The sequence below is a fragment of the Odocoileus virginianus genome, chromosome 6, assembly GCF_023699985.2.
Source record: "Odocoileus virginianus isolate 20LAN1187 ecotype Illinois chromosome 6, Ovbor_1.2, whole genome shotgun sequence".
NCBI lineage: Eukaryota > Metazoa > Chordata > Mammalia > Artiodactyla > Cervidae > Odocoileus > Odocoileus virginianus.
In genome coordinates, this window is record NC_069679.1 from 42,174,223 (window position 1) to 42,194,357 (window position 20,135).

General features: G+C 40.0%; 1 protein-coding gene across 5 annotated transcripts in view; it reads right to left on the reverse strand.

The window, feature by feature from the left end:
• The window catches only part of TCF12 (transcription factor 12), a 390,369-nt gene extending 375,131 nt beyond the window's left edge, over positions 1 to 15,238 (reverse strand). For 2 of the 5 annotated variants that reach the window (XM_020906151.2, XM_020906146.2), the window contains exons 1-3: positions 14,932 to 15,236; positions 13,849 to 13,945; positions 12,862 to 12,934 (exon numbers count right to left, since the gene is read on the reverse strand). In XM_020906151.2, the coding sequence (XP_020761810.1) occupies positions 12,862 to 12,934; positions 13,849 to 13,923 (148 nt within the window). In that variant the 5' untranslated portion in view covers positions 13,924 to 13,945; positions 14,932 to 15,236. Of the gene's footprint in view, positions 1 to 12,861; positions 12,935 to 13,848; positions 13,946 to 14,370; positions 14,580 to 14,931 lie in introns of those variants that run through there. The other 3 variants (XM_020906149.2, XM_020906150.2, XM_020906148.2) reach the window with 3 other exon arrangements.
• Between the last annotated feature and the right edge of the window lie 4,897 nt (positions 15,239 to 20,135).

Genomic DNA, 20,135 nt, shown 5'->3' on the forward strand with positions numbered 1-20,135 from the left:
TTAAAATAATTCAGTCTCTAGTTTATAGAGTTTTAGTCCAAAAAAGAAATTTTTGAGTTGAAAACAACAGTGAAGGAGGGAGAGAGGTTAATTCTCATTCCCACAGACACAACCCTGCACCCACTCACTCCCACATCCATACACACACAAAGGGAGGTCTATAGTACCTTTTCAGAAATCCATGAAGCCAGGTGAGTAGAATTCAGTTTTTCACATTTTAGAAAAGAAAGAGTATATATGTTGTATGTCACATCATCCCCAGAACCTGGTAATTATACAATAACTAGGAAAACTGTTGTCGTTTTTTAGTCACTAAGTCGTGTCCAACTCTCTTGTGATCCCATGGACTGTAGCCCACCAGCCAGGCTCCTGAGTCCATGGGGTTTTCCAGGCAAGACTAGTGGAGAGGGCTGCCACTTTCTTCTCCAGGGGATCGTCCCTACCCAAGGATCAAACTGGTGTCTTCTGCATTGGCAGGCAGATTCTTTACCACTGAGCCAGCAGGGAAGCTCCAACTAGAAAAATAGGGAATGTCAATGACCTCCCTTCAGAAAAGATCATATTCTGCCACTACAATAGTTTATGCTGAATTTAAAGGGAAAATTTTGACTCAGATCTTTTTGGATGTCATAATGGCAGATCAGTGACTGTGAAGCTTTGGCAGATGAAAGGTGGTCTTGAGATATAATAAACAAACTATGCTATCACCTAAAATAAAAAGTAGTAGTTGATGGTTAAGTAAGAGACATTTAGGATATTTAATGAAGTCTTTAAATGAATCTATTACTTGCCTAGTTGGAAAAGCATAATCAATTCAAGTTGTCTGTAAGTTGTGACCAAGAGATTCAACATGCAACAACCAACCTCCCCCTTTAACTTTATTCTAAATCAGAACCAACACTGAAAAACATTTTCCAAAGCCTAAGTAGGTCAAAAGTCAGTTGCATACAGTAGAGTTTCCAAATAGCAAAAACCGAAGAGGACCTCCTCACTCAGGAGAACTAAACAATGTTCATCCCTTGTTTATGAATGCCCATGTAAGCTCAGATTCTCTAACCTGTGACCAAATTATGCTTCCACCATAAATCCAAAGTGAGCCACAGCAAACCTTTCGTTTATTCCCAACAATCTCAAAACACACACCTCAGGACCAAGAGGCTGATGACTATAATTCCCTCTAAGTAAGGTTCCCCGTGGTACCCTACCACTCACAACTCTTGCTGAGAACAGCAGCACAGCTGCTCATTGACTGGAGTTGTGTGATCATATTAAGTTCAATCTGCGTTCTCTACACTAACCACCAATGAAGTGGTGGGAGAGTCATCATGAGGTAATCCTGCTCATTTTAAAGCCTCACAACGGCTCACCAGCAAAACCACAAGAAAACAAATCAACAACTTTTGAGGGAGGCTACTTCCAAAAAGACTTCCTTTGGAGTACTGGAATAATTTCCCAAATTCAGAGCATTCCTTCAGTTCAAATTCATGCACTTTCTTAATATCTGAAACAGATCTGAGAAAATGACATCTGAGCCAGTTTTTTTCATTGTACCAAAGATAAGGTATGGTAGTGTTTGTTTTGTTTCTTAAGAAAGGTAGTATTTCTGTCCTGTGCCTTATCTCAAAATGTTATTTTATTTTAAAGGTTTCATCCCTGAATCACTATTCAATGCAATAAAAATTAGTAACCAATCCCTAATCCGTTTTCATTTCTGTTCGATCTTTAAGTCCCCAATCAGCTTACAGTAGCTTGGATGACTCACCATGGTCTTTATGAGGCACATTTTTAACCTGGAACACGTGAGAGCACATTTTAAACATAGATTAAAAAACCAAAGCTCTGTCTGTAAAACCATACATTTTCTTCTCAAGTCAAGGGTATGCGAAAAAATTACAGGATGATCTATCTGGCTAGAAAAAGAAAATAGAGGTTCAAATGACAGTTACATATATTACAACAAATCTCTCTGTGCTCTGCTTATGGAATAACAATTTCCTCCCTACAAAAATCACCGCCAACCAGTGTAACAATCCTTTTTCAGAGATTTCTGTGGCAACCAGAAAAGATCCAGGACCAATGACAGGCAAAGAAGAAACTCTAAGGCTGGCCTTCTCACAAAAGAAAGGATAGCATAGGACTGCATCACATTCCACTCTGGCCACTACCCCTAAAGATACAAAGGAAGACAGGAGGAAAGTGATGTCATAAGCTATATTCAATGAGTCTTCCTACAACTTCAGTTTTACTCAATGACTAATTAAAAATTATATTAAAACAAATATATCTGTGCTAGGCAATACAAAGTAAAGTGCACATGAAGATTTTTAAGAGTTCTTCTGCTCATGTAAAATGTACTGCTTGAGGCTATCAGGGAAGTTTATGCTCTTTCTCTCCCATTAAGAAAAAAGTGAAGAAGCTCTACGCCATAGACTCTTAACTTTCTATCCAACCTGTCTCCCAGCTATTCTATCCTCTCAGTCACATCATTTTTGAATTATTAAAAGAAAATTTTCAAGCAGCTAGACACAGAATATAGAGAAAACATTTTAACCAAGTGGTGATATTAACACAGAAAAGGGTTTCAATAAGAATACACATTTCTGTTCACCATTCTGCATTATACAGTATGTAGTCCATAAAATAATAGTATTAAGAAGAAATCAGCTACAAAAAAAAAGGTAATTTTACTAGGCACCTAATGATAGAGTGAGAACGAGTGTAAGAATTATGCTGAAATTTTCTTTTCTGGAGTGAAGTGTAGTCTAAATAAATTAATAAATTAAAAATGATGTAACCTGAGAGGACAGAATAGCTGGGAGACAGGTTGGAACCTAGATAGCATATTAAAAAGCAGAGACATTACTTTGTCAACAAAGGTCCGTCTGGTCAAGGCTATGGTTTTTCCAGTGGTCATGTATGGATGTAAGAGTTGGACTGTGAAGAAAGCTGAGCACCTAAAAATTAATGCTTTTGAACTGTGGTGTTGGAGATGATTCTTGAGAGTCCCTTGGACTGCAAGGAGATCCAACCAGTCCATCCTAAAGGAAGTCAGTCCTGGGTATTCATTGGAAGGATTGATGCTGAAGCTGAAACTCCAGTACTTTGGCCACCTCATGCGAAGAGTTGACTCATTGGAAAAGACCCTGATCTGGGAGGGATTGGGGACAGGAGGAGAAGGGGCCGACTGAGGATGAGATGGCTGGATGGCATCACTGACTCGATGGACATGAGTTTGAGTAAATTCCGGGAGCTGGTGATGGACAGGGAGGCCTGGCGTGCTGCGATTCACGGGGTGACAGAGAGTCAGACACGACTGAGCGACTGAACTGAACTGACTGAATGACAGAGTGCCTGAAGAGCACTTCACATTGTACAGGAATGCGAAGTCAAGTGGGCCTTAGGAAGCATCACTACAACAAAGCTAGTATAGGTGATAGAATTCCAGTTGCACTATTTCAAATCCTAAATGATGATGCTATGAAAGTGCTGCATTCAATATGGCAGCAAATTTGGAAAACTCAGCAGTGGCCACGGCTACAGGACTGGAAAAGGTCAGTTTTCGTTCCAATCCCAAAGAAGGGCAATGCCAAAGAATGTTCAAACTACCACACAATTGCATTCATCTCACACACTAGGAAAGTAATGCTCAAAATTCTCCAAGCCAGGCTTCAGCAATATGTGAGCCGTGAATTTCCAGATGTTCAAGCTGGATTTTGAAAAGGCAGAGGAACCAGGTATCAAATTGCCAACATATGCTGGATAATCAAAAAAGCAAGAGAATTTCAGGAAAACATCTATTTCTGCTTTATTGATTACACCAAAGCCTTTGACTGTGTAGATCACAACAACTTCTGAAAATTTCTTCAAGAGATGGGAATACCAGACCACCTGATCTGCCTCCTGAGAAATCTATATGCAAGTCAAGAAGCAACAGTTATAACTGGACATGGAAAAATGACTGGCTCCAAATCGGGAATGGAATACCTCAAGGCTGCATACTGTCACCCTGCTTATTTAACTTATATGCAGAATACATCATGCGAAATGCCAGGCTGGATAAGCACAATTGGAATCAAGTTTGCCAGGAGAAAAATCAATAACCTCAGAAATGCAGATGACACCAGCCTTATGGCAGAAAGTGAAGAGGAACTCAAGAGCCTCTTGATGAAAGTGAAAAAGGAGAGTGAAAAAGCTGGCTTAAAATTCAACATTCAAAAAACTAAGATCGTGGCATCCAGTCCCATCACTTCATGGCAAATAGATGGGGAAACAATGGAAACAGTGACAGACTTTATTTTCTTGGGCTCCAAAATCACTGCAGCCATGAAATTAAAGACGCTTGCTCCTTGGAAGAAAAGCTATGACCAACCTAGACAGCATACTAAAAATCAGCACATTACTTTGCTGACAAAGGTCCATCTAGTCAAAGCTATGGTTTTTCCAGTAGTCATGAATGGATGGGAGAGTTGACCATAAAGAAAGCTGAGAGCCAAAGAATCAATGCTTTTGAACTGCAGTGTTGGAAAAGACTCTTGAGAGTCCCTTGGACTGTAAGGAGATCCAACCAGTCCATCCTAAAGGAAACCAGTTCTGAATATTCATTGGAAGGAGTGATGCTGAAGCTGAAACTCCAATACTTTGGCCATCTGATGCAAAGAACTGACTCACTGGAAAAGACCCTGATGCTGGGAAAGACTGAAGGTGGGAGACAGGGATGACAGAGGATGAGATGGTTGGATGGCATCACCAACTCAATGGACATGAGTTTCAGCAAGTTGGTGATGGACAAGGAAGCCTGGCATGCTGCAGTCCATGGGGTCACAAAGAGTCGGACCTGACTAAGTGACTGAACTGAAATGAATGACCTTTCAAAACTCTTCTTCTGCCTGATATTTTCTTATAATTTTAACAACGTGCACCATTTTATGGAACTAAAAAGCAACTTTGACATGCTGTCCTTGATGGGCATTTCTTCACCCTATCTACCACCATAAATATCACATTTTACCCAAATCAAAATGAGATAATGCCTATAAACAGCTTAGCACAGTACCTAGCATATGATAACAGCTCAATCAACACTGGCTATACAACTGGTTATAATTATTACTATTAATAATTAATATTACATTAGTATTACTTAAGAGGGTACCATAAAAATGGCAGCTACCATTTTTGAAGCTGCACAGTTTAGTAAGCAATATACAAAGATCTTATTGGATCCTCATATGGATTCTGAAGGTAAGCATTATCATTCATTCTTCACAAAGGAAAAAAGTATGCTCAGATCATTTAAAGGACTTTCCCAGGGCCCAGCTATTAAGTTCCAATCCAGTCATCTGGCTCCTGATACCAATTCTTCCCACTACACTAAAACACCAAGAATTCAAGGACTCTCTCACATTTTCTACATTAAATAGAATCATGCCGACTCACTCCACTCCCTTCACCATCAGAGGAAAAAAGTGAAGAACTTCACACAACTTGAAAGATGGAATGCAGAGAGTAACACTTGGATGGTTTTGTACCCCAAAGTAACAAAAAACAGAGAACAAACAGTAGACGTATCAGAAATGTACAGAATCCAACTAGATTCCACTCTATTTCAACAAGCACAGCTCAAAGAATGACAAGAATTCCCTCCAGTCACCACACAATCAAATTATATACAAATACAAATCTGCACCCAATGTCATCAAACACTCCATCTATAAAGTAATAAATAATCAACCAAAGTAACTATTTTATATATTTAACTCCACCATTAACATCAATCCTTGACCTTTCCTTAGGGCACACATTCACTCACTTAGCTTTAATTATAACCTGTAAGAACAAAACCCAAAATCTCCACCTCTTAGCCAAAGGAAACCAAAGGAAGTGTAGATAAAAATGTATGGATGTACAAAAAGGTATTCACTATCTTATTTTTTATAATACCAAGAAGCAAATCAACAGACTCTCGAAGCATCAAGCAGTAAGAGAAATGATTTGATAAAAGTTACACTGTATCCATCCAATGTAATAATACAACAATTTTTAAGGGAGTTTATGAAGAATCCTTTTTGATGCTTTTGAACTGTGGTATTGGAGAAGACTCTTGCAAGTCCCTTGGACTGCAAGGAGAGCAATCCAGTCAATCCTAAATGAAATCAGTTCTGAATATTCATTGGAAGGACTGATGCTGAAGTTGAAGCTCCAATACTTTGGCCACTTGATGTGAGAACTGACTCACTGGAAAAGACGCAGAAAGACTGAGGGCAGGAGGAGAAGGGGACAACAGAGGATGAGATGGTTGGATGACATCACCAACTGGATGGACATGAGTTTGAGCAAGCTCCAGGAGTTGGTGATGCACGGGGAAGTCTGATGTGCTGCAGTCCATGGGGTCACAAGAGCTCAGCAACCAAACTAAATGAAGAATCTTTAAGAATATGAAATAATGTTCATAACATCATGTGAAATAAAAAAGCAGGTCAAGAAATGAAACCATCAGTAAGCTCACAATGTTGCAAACATACAACAGGGGGAAAAAAGACTAGAAGGAAATAAATCAAACTGTAAAATCTACTTGATAGTAAAATGATGAATGTCTTTTCCCACCTATTGCTTTTTTGTTCTAACTTTTTTCAATGATGATTATGTATTAATTTTATAGGCAGAAAATAGCTTTTTTTAAACCAAAATCTTTAACTCATCTTGCAGCACTCTTTTCTCATAAATCCCTAAATTAGCAAGAGTCCCAGGCCATGTGAAAATCAAAATGCTCAAAACATATCATCTTTTTTATTTCTCCAGCACAACAATCTTCCAGTTTTACCAGAACTGCAAAAGTCATTTCTCTTACCTATAGAAATCCAATCCTTCAAATTCTGTCAATCCTTTCCTTTCTTCTGATATTTTTCCTTCCTACTTCCTATACTAACACCAGGTCCAAATTTACACCAGAGATTAGCACAATAGCCTCCTGAGTAAGTAAATGCTTTCCTTATTTTATTGCCTCACCACTAACAATTCACTTCACCACAGTTCACTATGTGCCAGATACTGTTCCTAGAGCTTCACTTCTATCAACTCAGTTAACACTTGTAACAACTCATGAGGCTTTTACAGGGTAAGAAAAGAAGCATAAAAAGGGTAAGAAACATACCCAAGATCACCAGCTCATAAACGGCAATGGTTAGATGTGAACCCATGCAGTATATAAACATGAGCTCCTCTAGGAGTACAGGAGTTGTCATCAATAAAAATCAGTTTCTCTTTCCCTGAATTATGTATACACAGGCCCTTGAAGCAAGCCTCCCGTTTCCAGGTCTCTGTTAATGAAAAGGAGGATATTTGGGAGGACAGTTCTTCTCTTCTCTAATTCATTTTTTGTATCTCCTTTAAAGTCATCTCTAAATTCAACACTTCTGATTTATCCTTAAACCAGTCCCCTCACTCCTCAGCACATCCTTATTCTTATGGACTCAATATAACCTACACTGATGTGCACTTGTTGACATTTTTTGTTAGATATTTATCTACCTCATATTTTTACATCTTATCTATCTAGATAATGAGATGCCTCCCCTTTTTCTCTATATCCTTCTCCATTTGCCACCTTCCCAAAAGCTAGGAGGATACCAAGATGTGCAAATACTAAATAAATATGTGTTTAATCTAAGATAAATATGGCTCAACTATTTAAAAAAGCAGAAAGTGTTTCTAACTGATATATTTAAATGTTCATCTTCTTTTCATTTTATTCTATAAGCACAAAAGCATTAGATTAGTAATTTTGACATCCCTTTCCAAAAAACCATATTCAAGCAATACACAAAAGCAGTCCTATTATGATTTTTTTTTTTTAATTATCCCACACACTGTCCAAAAACTACGTTTTTTTTCCAGGAGACCTTTTCTAATAGTGTTATTCTACTCTTTTGTGGAAAGTTATTCCAGCCTTTGACAACACTAGGCAGACAATGACATTCCACACATGATTATCAATTGTTCAAGAACAAAAAAGACTATTTGGCTTTAATAAGAAATTACTGGGATTTCCCTGATGGTCCAGTGGTTAAGAATCTGCCTTGCAACGCAGAGGACCTGGGTTCAATCCCCTGTCTGGGAACTAGCCAGAGAGCAGCTAAGCCTGTGAGCCACAGCTACTGAGCCGGAGTGCTCTGAAGCCCATGTACCACTACTAGAGTCCATGCACCACAACAAAGGAAGAGCCTACTTGCTGCAACTAAGACCCAATGCCCAAATAAATAAATACTTTAAAAATGATTTAAAAAATAAAAAGAATATACATATAAAAAAAGAGATTACTGTATATAGTCCCATTAAATCTAAAATGTGAAAATGAAAACAACTGTGTTTATTTAAAGTTGAGTATCTTCACCTTTGGGCTTCCCTGGTGACTCAGAGGTAAAAAATCTGCCTGCTAATGCAGAAGACATGGGTTTGCTCCCCGGGTTCGCTCCCTGGGTTGGGAAGATTCCCTGGAGAAGGAAATGGCAACCCACTCCAGTATTCTTGCCTGGGAAATCACATGGATAGAGGAGCCTGGTAGGCTACAGTCCATGGGGTCGCAAGAGTCAGACACAACTTAGTGACTAAATAAAAACAGCAATCTTCATCTTTTTTATCTTCCTATCCAAGAGAATGATTTTAAAACTCAAATAAAAAGACAAACCAAAAGACAACATAAAAGAAAGTTGAATCTGTGTTTAAACTGTTAATGAAAACAGAAATAATAATTAATCAAAGCTATGGCTCACTGTAAAACCAACCCTCTAAAATACTGTGACCTAATCAAACTGCTTTTCAAATCCATTATAAGCCATGACTACTTAAAATAACTATAGGAACTACTCCTAAAAACACACAATACCCATGGTTATAATCTTGTATCTAATTTTTCTGTTTTCTAAGATTATATTTTCATATACAGATTCTCTAAAAATACTCCTTTACTATTTAACTTTTACTTTAAATAAGCAACTTAACAATAGACTATATTTATCCTAAAATATTGTATTTTTCTTCATATGCCTGTTGACTCTGCAGTTACTTACTGATCACTACAGTTTGCCAGAAGCAAATGTCTAACATGGCTCAGTTATCCAAGTAGCAGTATTAAATTTGACTAAGTCTGTATTACTATACACTGTAGTCAACAAATTTCAATACTGATAGGTACATAAAATGAAACATACCTTACTCATAAGTTTATAATACCTTAAGTGAAAAACTCAAACCTAGTTTTGCCTTTATAAAATTACCACTCCTATTTATACTTACAATTCAGTTAAAAAATACATTGGTAAAACTTTAGTATTCTCTCTTTTGATATTTTGAACAACACTGTGGCAATCTGTAAGTAAGTATTGACTAATTTTTCCCTTTTTTCTTTTCAAATTACTTTAAAAATAGATAAAGCTACATTAGGGAAAGATCAGGACATCAGGAATCTTCATGATGATCAAACTGCTCTTGTATCTTGACTTTATCGCTGTCAGAAAGCTAGCTGTGATACGGTACCATAGTTTTACAAGATGTTACCATTGTGAGAAGCATGGTAAAGTGCAAGTGGGATCTCTGTATTGCTTCTTACAACTGCATATGAATCTACAATTATCTCAAAACAAAAAGTTTAATTTAAAAAACTGAGGAGAAATTTAATGAGAATTCATTTTTCTGCCCCATATCAATATTTTCAAAAAGTCTGTATGTACATGTGAAAATACCACCCAAAAAATGAAAACCTGTATTCCTTTTAAAAATTAAGAGCTAGGAAAATAATTCTTGTAATTCTTTCCAAAAATCTTCGGCAAGAAATTTATAGTGTTACAAAAGTCTGATTTGAACAAAGAAAAGTGAAAGCTTTACTTGGTAGCTAAAATAACTTTCTAGATAGAAATATAAGAGACAGACTCAATACGTATAGGTTACTTAGAAAACAAATATATCCCACTTCCTTTGGATACCTCTCATGACTTGGATTAAAAAACCAACAAAGGAAATCTTTCAGCTATCATGTAAATATTTAAACTACTAAAATCGAAGCCCAATATCACAATTTAGTTCTACACACTCAAGACCTAAAGTTGGAGGGGAGAGTGGATTCAAACACTGAACTATTTCCACTCTGTCAGTCCTTCCAACCAGCTTTCCTCTAACAGGACGGTGTTGTCCTATAAGTGCCTCACCTCTGATTCTTACAGAAAGAAGCCCCTCTCTCAAGGCCACCATAAGAATACCTCAGAGATTCTAGCCTATCAAGTAGACAAGTTCAGTCTTATTATAATGCAAAGAAAATTAACACCCTTGCTGAAAAAATAAAAATTATGACTCATTTTTATTGCCTTATTTTTTGACATATTACTTATTGTCAAGACAAATAAGTAATAGAAAATAATACATTAACCTTTTCCACGGTGACTTTTGATAAAGTGTCAGCTATCATATAAGTTATATTTTCCATTCAGAATAAGATTTTAAAATAACATCACATACTATAGCACTTACAGTGAAATTAAGTCAGCATCAAAAAAGACAATCAATAAGGGAAATTATACTATACACAGTTTTCATGAGGAAAAGCCTTGGGATTTTACAAATGTTATTTCAAAAACAAGGTAATTAGTCTTTAAGTCATGTCTTCAAAAGCAAAGTCAGATCTTTAGCTCCTTCCTTATATACTGCAAATAATCAGTCATTAGGATGTATTACATATCCTTTGACATTAGGACAGAAGATTATTCAAGTGTCAATAAAATACATAAGTAAAACAATACTGTCATACCAATTTCTTTTAAACGTTTCCTTTAAGATAAGAAACGGCTATAAGGCCATATTTACCAGTATACTTTCACATAAAATAATTGCTTTGCAATTTCCCCTTCCCCCAAAGCTAAATCTATTCAGAATTACTAAAGGTCACAGCTTTTTTTAATTACAATTTTTTTCTTGAAATTAAAAAAAAAAAAACCGCACAGAAAAATATTTAAGTTCGTTTTCACCAGATACAAAACCTAACAGTTTTAAAACTTAAAATTTCCTGCTCCAAAGAAACAAATACTATAAATACTTCTACAGTGTAGAAAAATAATTTTTTGTCTGTATAATGCATGCTACAAAAAGGACCCACAACTGCCCCAGTGCCATGCTAGTAATACTTTTTAATTTTAAAAAGTATAAAGTTCACCATACTTTTTAATTTTAAAAAGTAAAAAAAAAACATATAGTTGACATTATTCCAAAAACAGAAGAGTATTTCTAATAGCAAATTTCTGAAGCTCATGTCCCTGATATCAATGTCTGTTACATATATTTTCTACAATTCAAGCCAATCTGAAACAGCAATATCATTACTCATTTAATGAAATATACTAAGCATCTACTATGTAATCAACAAAGTTTGTTTTAAAGTTCTTGAGTATATCAACTGCAAAATTTGACAGGTACTCAAAACAGTAGTAAAGAAAGAAAAGACAGCCTTCTTCTAATACTAACAAATAACATTCTCTCCTCAACCCAAAAAAGCAATGACTTTCCAAACAATTACCAATAAACAGAAGTGGGAGAAGAGCTGAGGTTTGGCTGACATTTTATGATAGTCTTTTGATTAAGAATAATACTAGTCTTTAGAATATTTAAAATCCAAAACATTTTTATTTTACTTGAGATATAAAACATGCTTTATTTTCCCTTTACGTTGTAATTTCATAATTAAAAATGAATTTTAGTAAATTCAAGTAGTGTATGATTTTTAAATAGAAACTTTTTTAACGTAAAGTGGTATAAAGGGTTAAACTGGTTATGAAATTAACCATTTCTGATGTTTTGCTTTCACACTTAAGAAATCAGTTATCATTTTATTAGGGGAAAGAAAAAAGCAACAGTCAAAAGGAAATATATTGAGTTTCAGCCTAGAGATTTGACAGCTGGTTTTCTTAGGATGATGCTGTCTTGGCTTTCATTATTTTTTTCTCATCTCTGAGCACTAAGGAATAATCTAAGTTAAACAGAAAATTATAGTTTTTCTACACTAGAATGAACCTAGCTTCTGAAACATTTATTTTTTTAAATCATGAGTATAAAGGAAAAAGTGCATTCTTAAGAAATATGGGATAAATATTAATAATGGAGCAAAGTAGTTATAAATATACAGGAGGTAAATCTAAAGAGCAAAGCACTACGATAGGAGTAGGAATTTAACTTATTCTAAATGTTATTCTACTGTAATGTGAATGTAGGACAGAATTCAGTCATTTGTGTTATTTGAAAGCAAATCTAACTTGCTATTCATTTATTTGCAACATTTTAAATAACGGTCTACAAAACTGTTAACTTCCTGCAGACTTCCAAAGGAATAGCCATCTTTTAAAATAAGCCTTACTAATTATTGCTTGACTCAATTTCAGTTTTCATACGCCTATTTTAAGTAATATTATTTTACCAAGTCTTTTTTTCCAAAGGTTTAATAATGCTAATGGGCTAAAATTTAGAAAAAATTTTAAAATACACACATGTATATAAACAAAAAAACAACACATATAGACCAAAGAGCATTTTCTTCTTGTACTTTTCTAACAGAAGCATGACACAATCACCTGTACTCAAACAAGATGACTTTCAACTTAAAAATTCAGAGAAAAGAAAATTTTTTAAATTCACATTGAAATTCTCAAAGAAATGTCAATGGATCCTTAGAGCTACAGCCCATTTGGGGCTTGTTGTTTTTGTTGATAGTTTTAACTAGACGCTAAAGAATGGCATAAAAAAAAATACTAAAACACTTCATATTTTTCTACACAAACGTATCATAACACCAACATTAAGAGTTTCTGATTTTAGACATGATCTTACCTGATCCACTGAACTGACTGCTTCCCAGTGTCGTTGGTCTGGTTTTCCCACTATTAACAGGTGGAGAAAACATCTACAAAATAACCCAAACATTTCTATTAGTCCTGAAATTCTGCTAGACTCCTTGCAAACAGAAGTTCATCAAGAGTTATCAACTAGCTACTGTATTTTAGAGAAAAGTTAAAAATGGAGATATACATTCAGATCCAGAGAGGCAAACACACTTGGTAATACTATTTCCTCACACTATTTGGAAATACTGGCTATTTTCTGTTCTGAAAATCCAGTCACTTGTATGAGAAATTCTAAGATTATTAAGTTTAAATGGTAAGTTTTGGTCAATGATCTTCATTTTGTAAAAGCAGTTAATAAACGAATTCAACCCATTAGACATAAGGGCAATGGGCTCTTTGATTTCAGGTGATATTTTTCCCTGTGTTAAAAAAATTTCAAACATATATACACACAATACACTTCTCATAATACATATACATTTCCACACACATAAACGTGTAAAGTCCACATACATTTATCTCAAGAGGGTTCAACCCAAAACGCAGGAAATTTTAGCCCTTCACTAGCTTCTCGTAAATGACATTGTTCAGGTACCATAAACTATACCAGATCTTGGGAAAGGAAACGATTAGGAGTATTGAAGAAAAAAACAATTTTCTTTTTTCATATGAAGTTCAAAATCTCTAATAACCATCAGGGTCAGAGGGTGACTAAACCAAAGCTCAAGATTAAGTTGTTCTCCTTTTCACTGGTTAAATCAAGTGACCCCTCTGGCATTAAAGTTTTAAATCTGCAAGTCTAGACATTACATCAAAGTTCAGGTGTCCAACTTGGGGGAGCTGGACTCCAGCCCTGAGAACTACTGCTCAAAGCAGATGGAGTTCACGCTGCTTAGTCTCCATGTCGCTCTCCCCCTTTTCTTTTTCTGTAAACCTCAGCAGAACCCCAAGATGCCGTGGAGAGCTCTCATACCGCACTGAAGTCCAGCAGGTCGCTCAGCTCCTTGTCGGTCCCTATAGCGGCCATGCGCTGCTGCTGGGGATTCATCTTCGGCCACTTTTAACAGGTCCTAAGGCAGAGAAAAGAGGCTCAGCTAGAGACCAGCCAGAGACCGCCGAGGCCCAAAGTGTGTTCGGGGATGGAGAGGGGCGTAGAGGAAGAGGAAAAGCGCCAGGCTGACTTCCAATACCCTCCTCGTTCCTCACCGCCGCGCGGGCAGGGGGCAGGAGAGCCCGGCGCCCGCACGGGTCCGTGAATCCACGCGTTTCCCGGCCCGGCCCGGGAGCGAGGCGGGGGCTCCCGCAACTCGTCACCTCTCCCCCAAGTTTCCGAGCCCGTCCTGCCCCCTCCCCGGCGCCCCCTACCCCGCGCCGCCGCCGCCGGGTGCCCGATGCGCGAGGCCCGGCCGGGGCGGGGGTCTCCAGGGGCGGGGTGAGGGACGATTGGGCATCCAGAGAGCGGAACGGCGGCGAGGGGAGTAGCGAAGTGACTCACTGGCTCTGCAACAATAGAACTGACAAGTTGCAGGGAACGCGCCGCTCGCAGGCCCGCGTCTCTTGCCGCCGCCGCCCGGACGTCCCCCGCGGGCCCCGGGGGTCGGAAAGCATCCCCCGCGCGTCCCAGAGACGTTTTTAAAAAGAAAACAGAAACACGGACAACTAGTCCCGCTCTTGCCCGGCGTCCTCCTCCCCCGGTTCGGCCTCCTCCCACTTTTGCTGCCCTGCCTGCGGACGGCCGACCCCGGAGCTGCTTAACAATGAGCCTGGCTCGGTAGCCGAAGAGCCCGCTCTCCCGCGCGCCCGGGAGCCCCTGCCGAGCGCTGAGCCGGGCGCGCAGGCCGAGCGCGCCGCCCGCGGGCCTGGCCGTCCGCGACTCTCACCTCCACCCCCACTCCGCTCCCCAACTTGGAGGGGACCCCGGGTTCGCTTCTGTACAAAGGGGTGCGGAGTTGCGGCGCGGGCCGGGGGCGCCTCTGCTCCGGCCGGGACACGGCGGCGCCCCGCAGCTCCCAGTCCCGCCACGGCGTCCCCCTCCCGCTCACCGGCCCGCAATTACCTGCCGCCCCGTCTCCGCATCCAACCACCTCGATTAAAGTTCACTTTGGCCGGGAGAGCGGGCTCGGGCTTCCCCTTGCACCGCCCGGCGGTTCGGCTCACTTTGCCCCGCGCGAGCTCTCGGATCCGGGCCGGGGAGGCGGCTTTCGGGCCTGGCCGCCCCTTCCTCCCGGGGCGGGCTGGCGGTCCCCCCGAATAGAACTTGTGGGTCTCCTCAGGCGGACATTTTTTTCGCTGAGGCAGCCTCAGCACCGCGCTCGGCTCGGCTCCGGATCCCTCCGCGCCGGGAAGAGCCCCGGGTTAACCCCTTCGTCCCCGGTCCGCTCCAGCCGCCTGCGCCGAGGAAGTGGGGCCAGCGGAGGGGGCGGGGAGGAGCCGACGGGAACGGGGAGGGGCCGCCGCGCGGCTGGCGGACAAAGCCGGCGGTGGGGTGAGGCGGACCGGAGCGGGTGGGGAGGGGCGGGAGGCACGCGCAGGCACCCCGTGAGGCAGGGCCGGGCCGCCTGCGAGGAAGCCTGGTCGGGCCCTCGGGAGATGGGCGGCAGTCGCCGTGGCGCCTCCCCGAGCCCGTTCTGCTTTGGCCTCTCTTCCCGAAGGGGAGCGGCGGAGACGCAACAGCGGGCGCATCTGGAGCCGCTGCCCAGGCCACCTAGCCCGAGGCCGCAAGAATCCTGAAAGGCTTTCCAGAGCAAGCCGCGCTGGACGCCGGACGCCGGACGCCAGGCTTGGCTTGGCCTGGAGGCTTCGGCCTTAGGAGGCTGCGCATGGCTCGGCGCGGAAGATGAGTGCGTGAGGAAGGGAGACCGGCCACCTTGGTGGGCTCTTGGAGTAGGTACGGATGGTCAAATTCGTTGGTGGGCGGAATGCAGAAGAGGCAAGACCTCCCTCAAACCACACAAAGCAACATGGGCTTCAGGTTCCCAAACACTCCACTCACTCAAGCTTCCACGTCTGCAGCCCTCTCGTCCTGTCCGATTTCCAATCAAGACTACCGGATCGCACCGCAAGAAGAGTTTTTGTAAATGGTTCAAGCCAGTCCCTTCGTTTTAGAGATGGCCCAGGTAGGTTCTGTCGCACAGCCTCAGTCTTGGCGCAAGTACTGAACTTGGCCTGAAGAACCCCAAACGGAGTAGAAAGACGACAAAATAATTAAACCTCAATTTTTTTCCATTCGGATATCAAAGTAAGGTTTTCTCCAATATCAGCCAGGGTTTGACTCTTTGGGGTCAGTGAATGCAGTAAGGACCAGTGAGACCCCGGCAGAAGAAACAGTAAGGAAAGAAGACAAATAGAGCTGTCCAGCGGAAGAAGGCAGTTGTAGCTTGAGGGTAAGGGTTTCCATGACGTTGTCATCTGCCACATTCTGTATTTGTGCCAGATTCTGTAGCCTCTCCTGTATCTACTCCCCCTTATCTGGGTAAACAACCACCCTGCTGCTTGGCGTCACATCCCTGGCCTAGCTGTCTACTAGAGAATGTGGTTCCAGGGTAAGCAAATTAGCAAAATTCCAACCTAAATAACTTAGCATAGTTCTATTCCCTGCTGCAGTTACTGGTTGGCAATGTGCATGACACAATTTGGGCCAACACTGGGGGCTTCGGGGATAGTTTTTGTTTGTTTCATATTCCAAGAGAGCTTCAAAGGCAACCTCCTGTTTCTGCATGTGCTCAAGAAATCCAGGAGCATTTAAAAGCAACCCAAAAATGTGAAGGAATACCAGCAGCATATATTATGGGGCAAAAAAAAAAATCAAGAAACTCCTGAACTTTGAACCGCCATCTTCCAACCAGCAGGTCCTGCCAGGTGAAAATAAAGTAGACATGGAGAAAGCATAAACAGAAAAAGATATGCTTCGGTGATGTTTTTGAGTCTCTAATCACAGCTTCTGAACCCAGGTCTACCGTCCCTGATGGAACCGACAGGGTTAGAGTACTCTGCTGTTTGTAATCTAATGTGTTCTAAGCAATATAAGGCCCAATGGCCATTTTTTGTAGCAAAGACCTAAACATCAAGAAGAGAAGTCTAATTAGAACTGTTAGGCCTCATTCCATCAGAAATAGTCTCAGTGGTAAAACTGAAATGAGATCTTTAGGAGAGGAGAAAGCATGTAATCCCATTCAAGGATTTATGCTATTTCCAAGAGAAAAGAAGAGCCAGTTTCTTCTCATCCTTCTCATACAACTAATTTAGAAGAAGAAATCACTGCTCAAACCCTCAGTCATGGAGGCTCCCTCACTCCTTTGAGGGACTAACTGGTAAAGTTTTTCATATCTATTATGACCCATATTATTATATAGTTTATTTTCCTCAGTAGATTAAACACTCCTTAAAGGATGGGGCTGCCATACATTTCTCTGTAGTGTGCACCTAGCAGAGTGCCAGGTGTATAGTACACACTCAAAAAAGGGAGGCTGGAATTAAATCTGTCAGTTATTTGACATTGAACATGAATTTATTCCTCATCCTGTAGTACAGTCTTTTCATGTATCATTTTTACTAAGGGAATGTGTTTCCCAGAAACAGATTTTCAATTAATCTACAATATATATATATGGAAGACAAAAAATAGTTTTAAAAACTGGAGTTTTGTTACTTGTAAGTCATTTCTGAGCTTTTGCCGACCTTGCCAGATAGAGCCAGAAGACTTTATTTAAAACCTGAGAGAGAGACTTCCCTGATGGCCCAATGGCTAAGACTCCATGCTCCCAATGCCGAGGGGCCCAGGTTCAATCCCTGTCAGGGAACTAGATCCCACATGCCACAACTAAAGATCCTATGAGCTGCAACTAATAAATAGTATTAAATAAATATGTAAATATTTTAAAAAATAATAAATAAAAGCTGAGAGAAACAGCCAGTAACCCAAATTCAATGGTAATTAATAGTACTGTTTCTATAGTGTAAGCTAATCAGCCTCAAAGAATAAACATTGAAATATATTTAATGAACACTTCTTAAATGCATGGCATGGTACTAAGTGCTGTTTCGGAACAGAAAGTATGAAACCCCCCTGTCCTCAAGAAGCATATTATCTCTTAGATTTTAAGTTTAACGCTCATTCACCTTAACTGGCAGACACAGTAATTCTTGTCGGCATAGTTTCAGTCTCTTCTTTCTAATAGCGCCCCCCCCCCCAAATCTACACTCATACACCCAATTTTATCAGGGAGATCTTTATTGCCCAAAGAAACTTTTCAGTCAAAAGGAAAAGCAGCGGAAACAATGGGCTTTGCTCCCTTGGGAGAAAGACTTGACCTTGGCCTCTTATTCAGAGGGCAAGAATTCTAGAAAGCTCAGAGAAGGAGGAGAGAGAATAGCGCCAATCAAGTCAAATGGCAAGTTGCTATCTAGATGGAATGACTGGCCTGCTAACATTTTCCCCTTAGAACCAAGGGTGATGACCAGTAGACTCCCTTGTAGCTGCCTGCACTGCAGAAGAGCAGCCAGGAGTTGGTGCTTTCTTTTCCACAGCTGTCTCCTTGGGACTAAAAGAAACAACGTCATGTAACAGTTAATTTAATAAGAAGTATTATCTTCAGTTCATGGCACTCCCATCAAAGATGAATTAAAAGCCAAGATTTTCCATTTTTATCCTAAGCCAGATTCTACTAGTCATCAACAGTCCACTCTCATTCTCTTTTATCAGCCATCAAAAATCCCTCAGCTTTGAGGAATTCCCTAGTACATATTTGACTTTTCCTCTCTGGTCATAGCTAAAAGGAGTTCTCTACTCCTTGATCGTGTCATTTATTATTTAAGTGATTAAATGCCTGTACTGAAAACTTATTCTCTGCAGAAGGTGAAAGTGGAGATCTCTAGAGGCTAGGGGGATTAAGTGAACATTTGGATATTAGATTCTGAGGCTCCCAAATGTTTTTACCAGCTCAGTTCCCTGATTCCAGCAGCCAGACCTTCAACTTCCATGGAAGAGATTAGAAGGTCTATCTGTGTGGAACCTGATTAACCTCTTTCTAAGAGGAAAGACCTGAAGATATTGACATGGGAGGTTCCCACCTATTAGCCCAAACAAATCACACTATAGGAAACTATAGCTGACAACCTCTCACCCAGTCATTCAGAGTTTCCAATCAGCATTTTATTGTCCTGTTCTTAAATATTAGCAGACAACCAAGGATTATCAGACATTTGAGGGAAGGCTCTATCATGTGAGACATTTAGAGCATTTAGAATTGAACACCGTAGAGAATAAGTGGGGGAAAAAATTGATAAAAGCTTTGGAAAAGAAAATTAAGGAAATTTCTTAGAGAGTAGAAGTTTCTTAGAGAGTAGAAGTAGAACCAGTCCAAAATCCAAATAATAATGGCCCCAAAAACAGAGATAAGAGGGGAAAATGATGAAAGTCATCAGTGAAATAATCAAAGAAAAATCCCAAGAACTGAAGTACATGAGTTACCAAACTATATGAGTTCACCAAGTGCCCACCAAAATGGATAAAAATAGATCTATACCGAAGCATGTCATCAGGAGATGTGAGCATATAGCAGACAAAGATAAGACCTTCAAGCTTCCAAAGAGAACGCAAAACAGGGCATCCATCAGTCAACAACACTAGAAGCTAGACAGCACTGGATCAAAGCCTTCAAACATTTTGAAGAGAAAAACACTAAATGAAGTAATGATTTGGAAGTATTTTTTAAAATAACTGTATATGCAATATCATTTTAAAAGCAAATATTTTCTCTGGTCAGTGTGACTTTATCAATGTGACTAATTGCATATGACTTATGGATAGAGGTACACCCAACTGAGGCCCAGATAGAACACACAGTGGCATCACCTGCAAATATACATATAGTTCTTGTTCTCTATTTTCTCAGCATTGCCAAAGAATTTTTAAAATATTATTAAATTTTGGCAAGAAAAGAATCCTCTTATTTAATTATTATATTCTCTTTTGACTAGTTAAATTTAACATCATATTTCTTGTAGTTCAATCTCAATTATTCATTGCAATGAGGTATGCATTTTGGTTTTGTTTATTTTGGCCACAACACATGCTTTCAGGATCCTAGTTCCCCGACTAGGGATCAAACCTGGGTCCTCTGCAGTGGAATCGCAGGGTCCTAACCACTGGACTGCCAGGGAATTCCCAGTATTTTTTAATATATCAAAATTGAAAAAAAATTTTTACCAGATTTTAAAATATCTTTGTCATGTATTTTGAAGAGACAGGTGCCTAGGAAC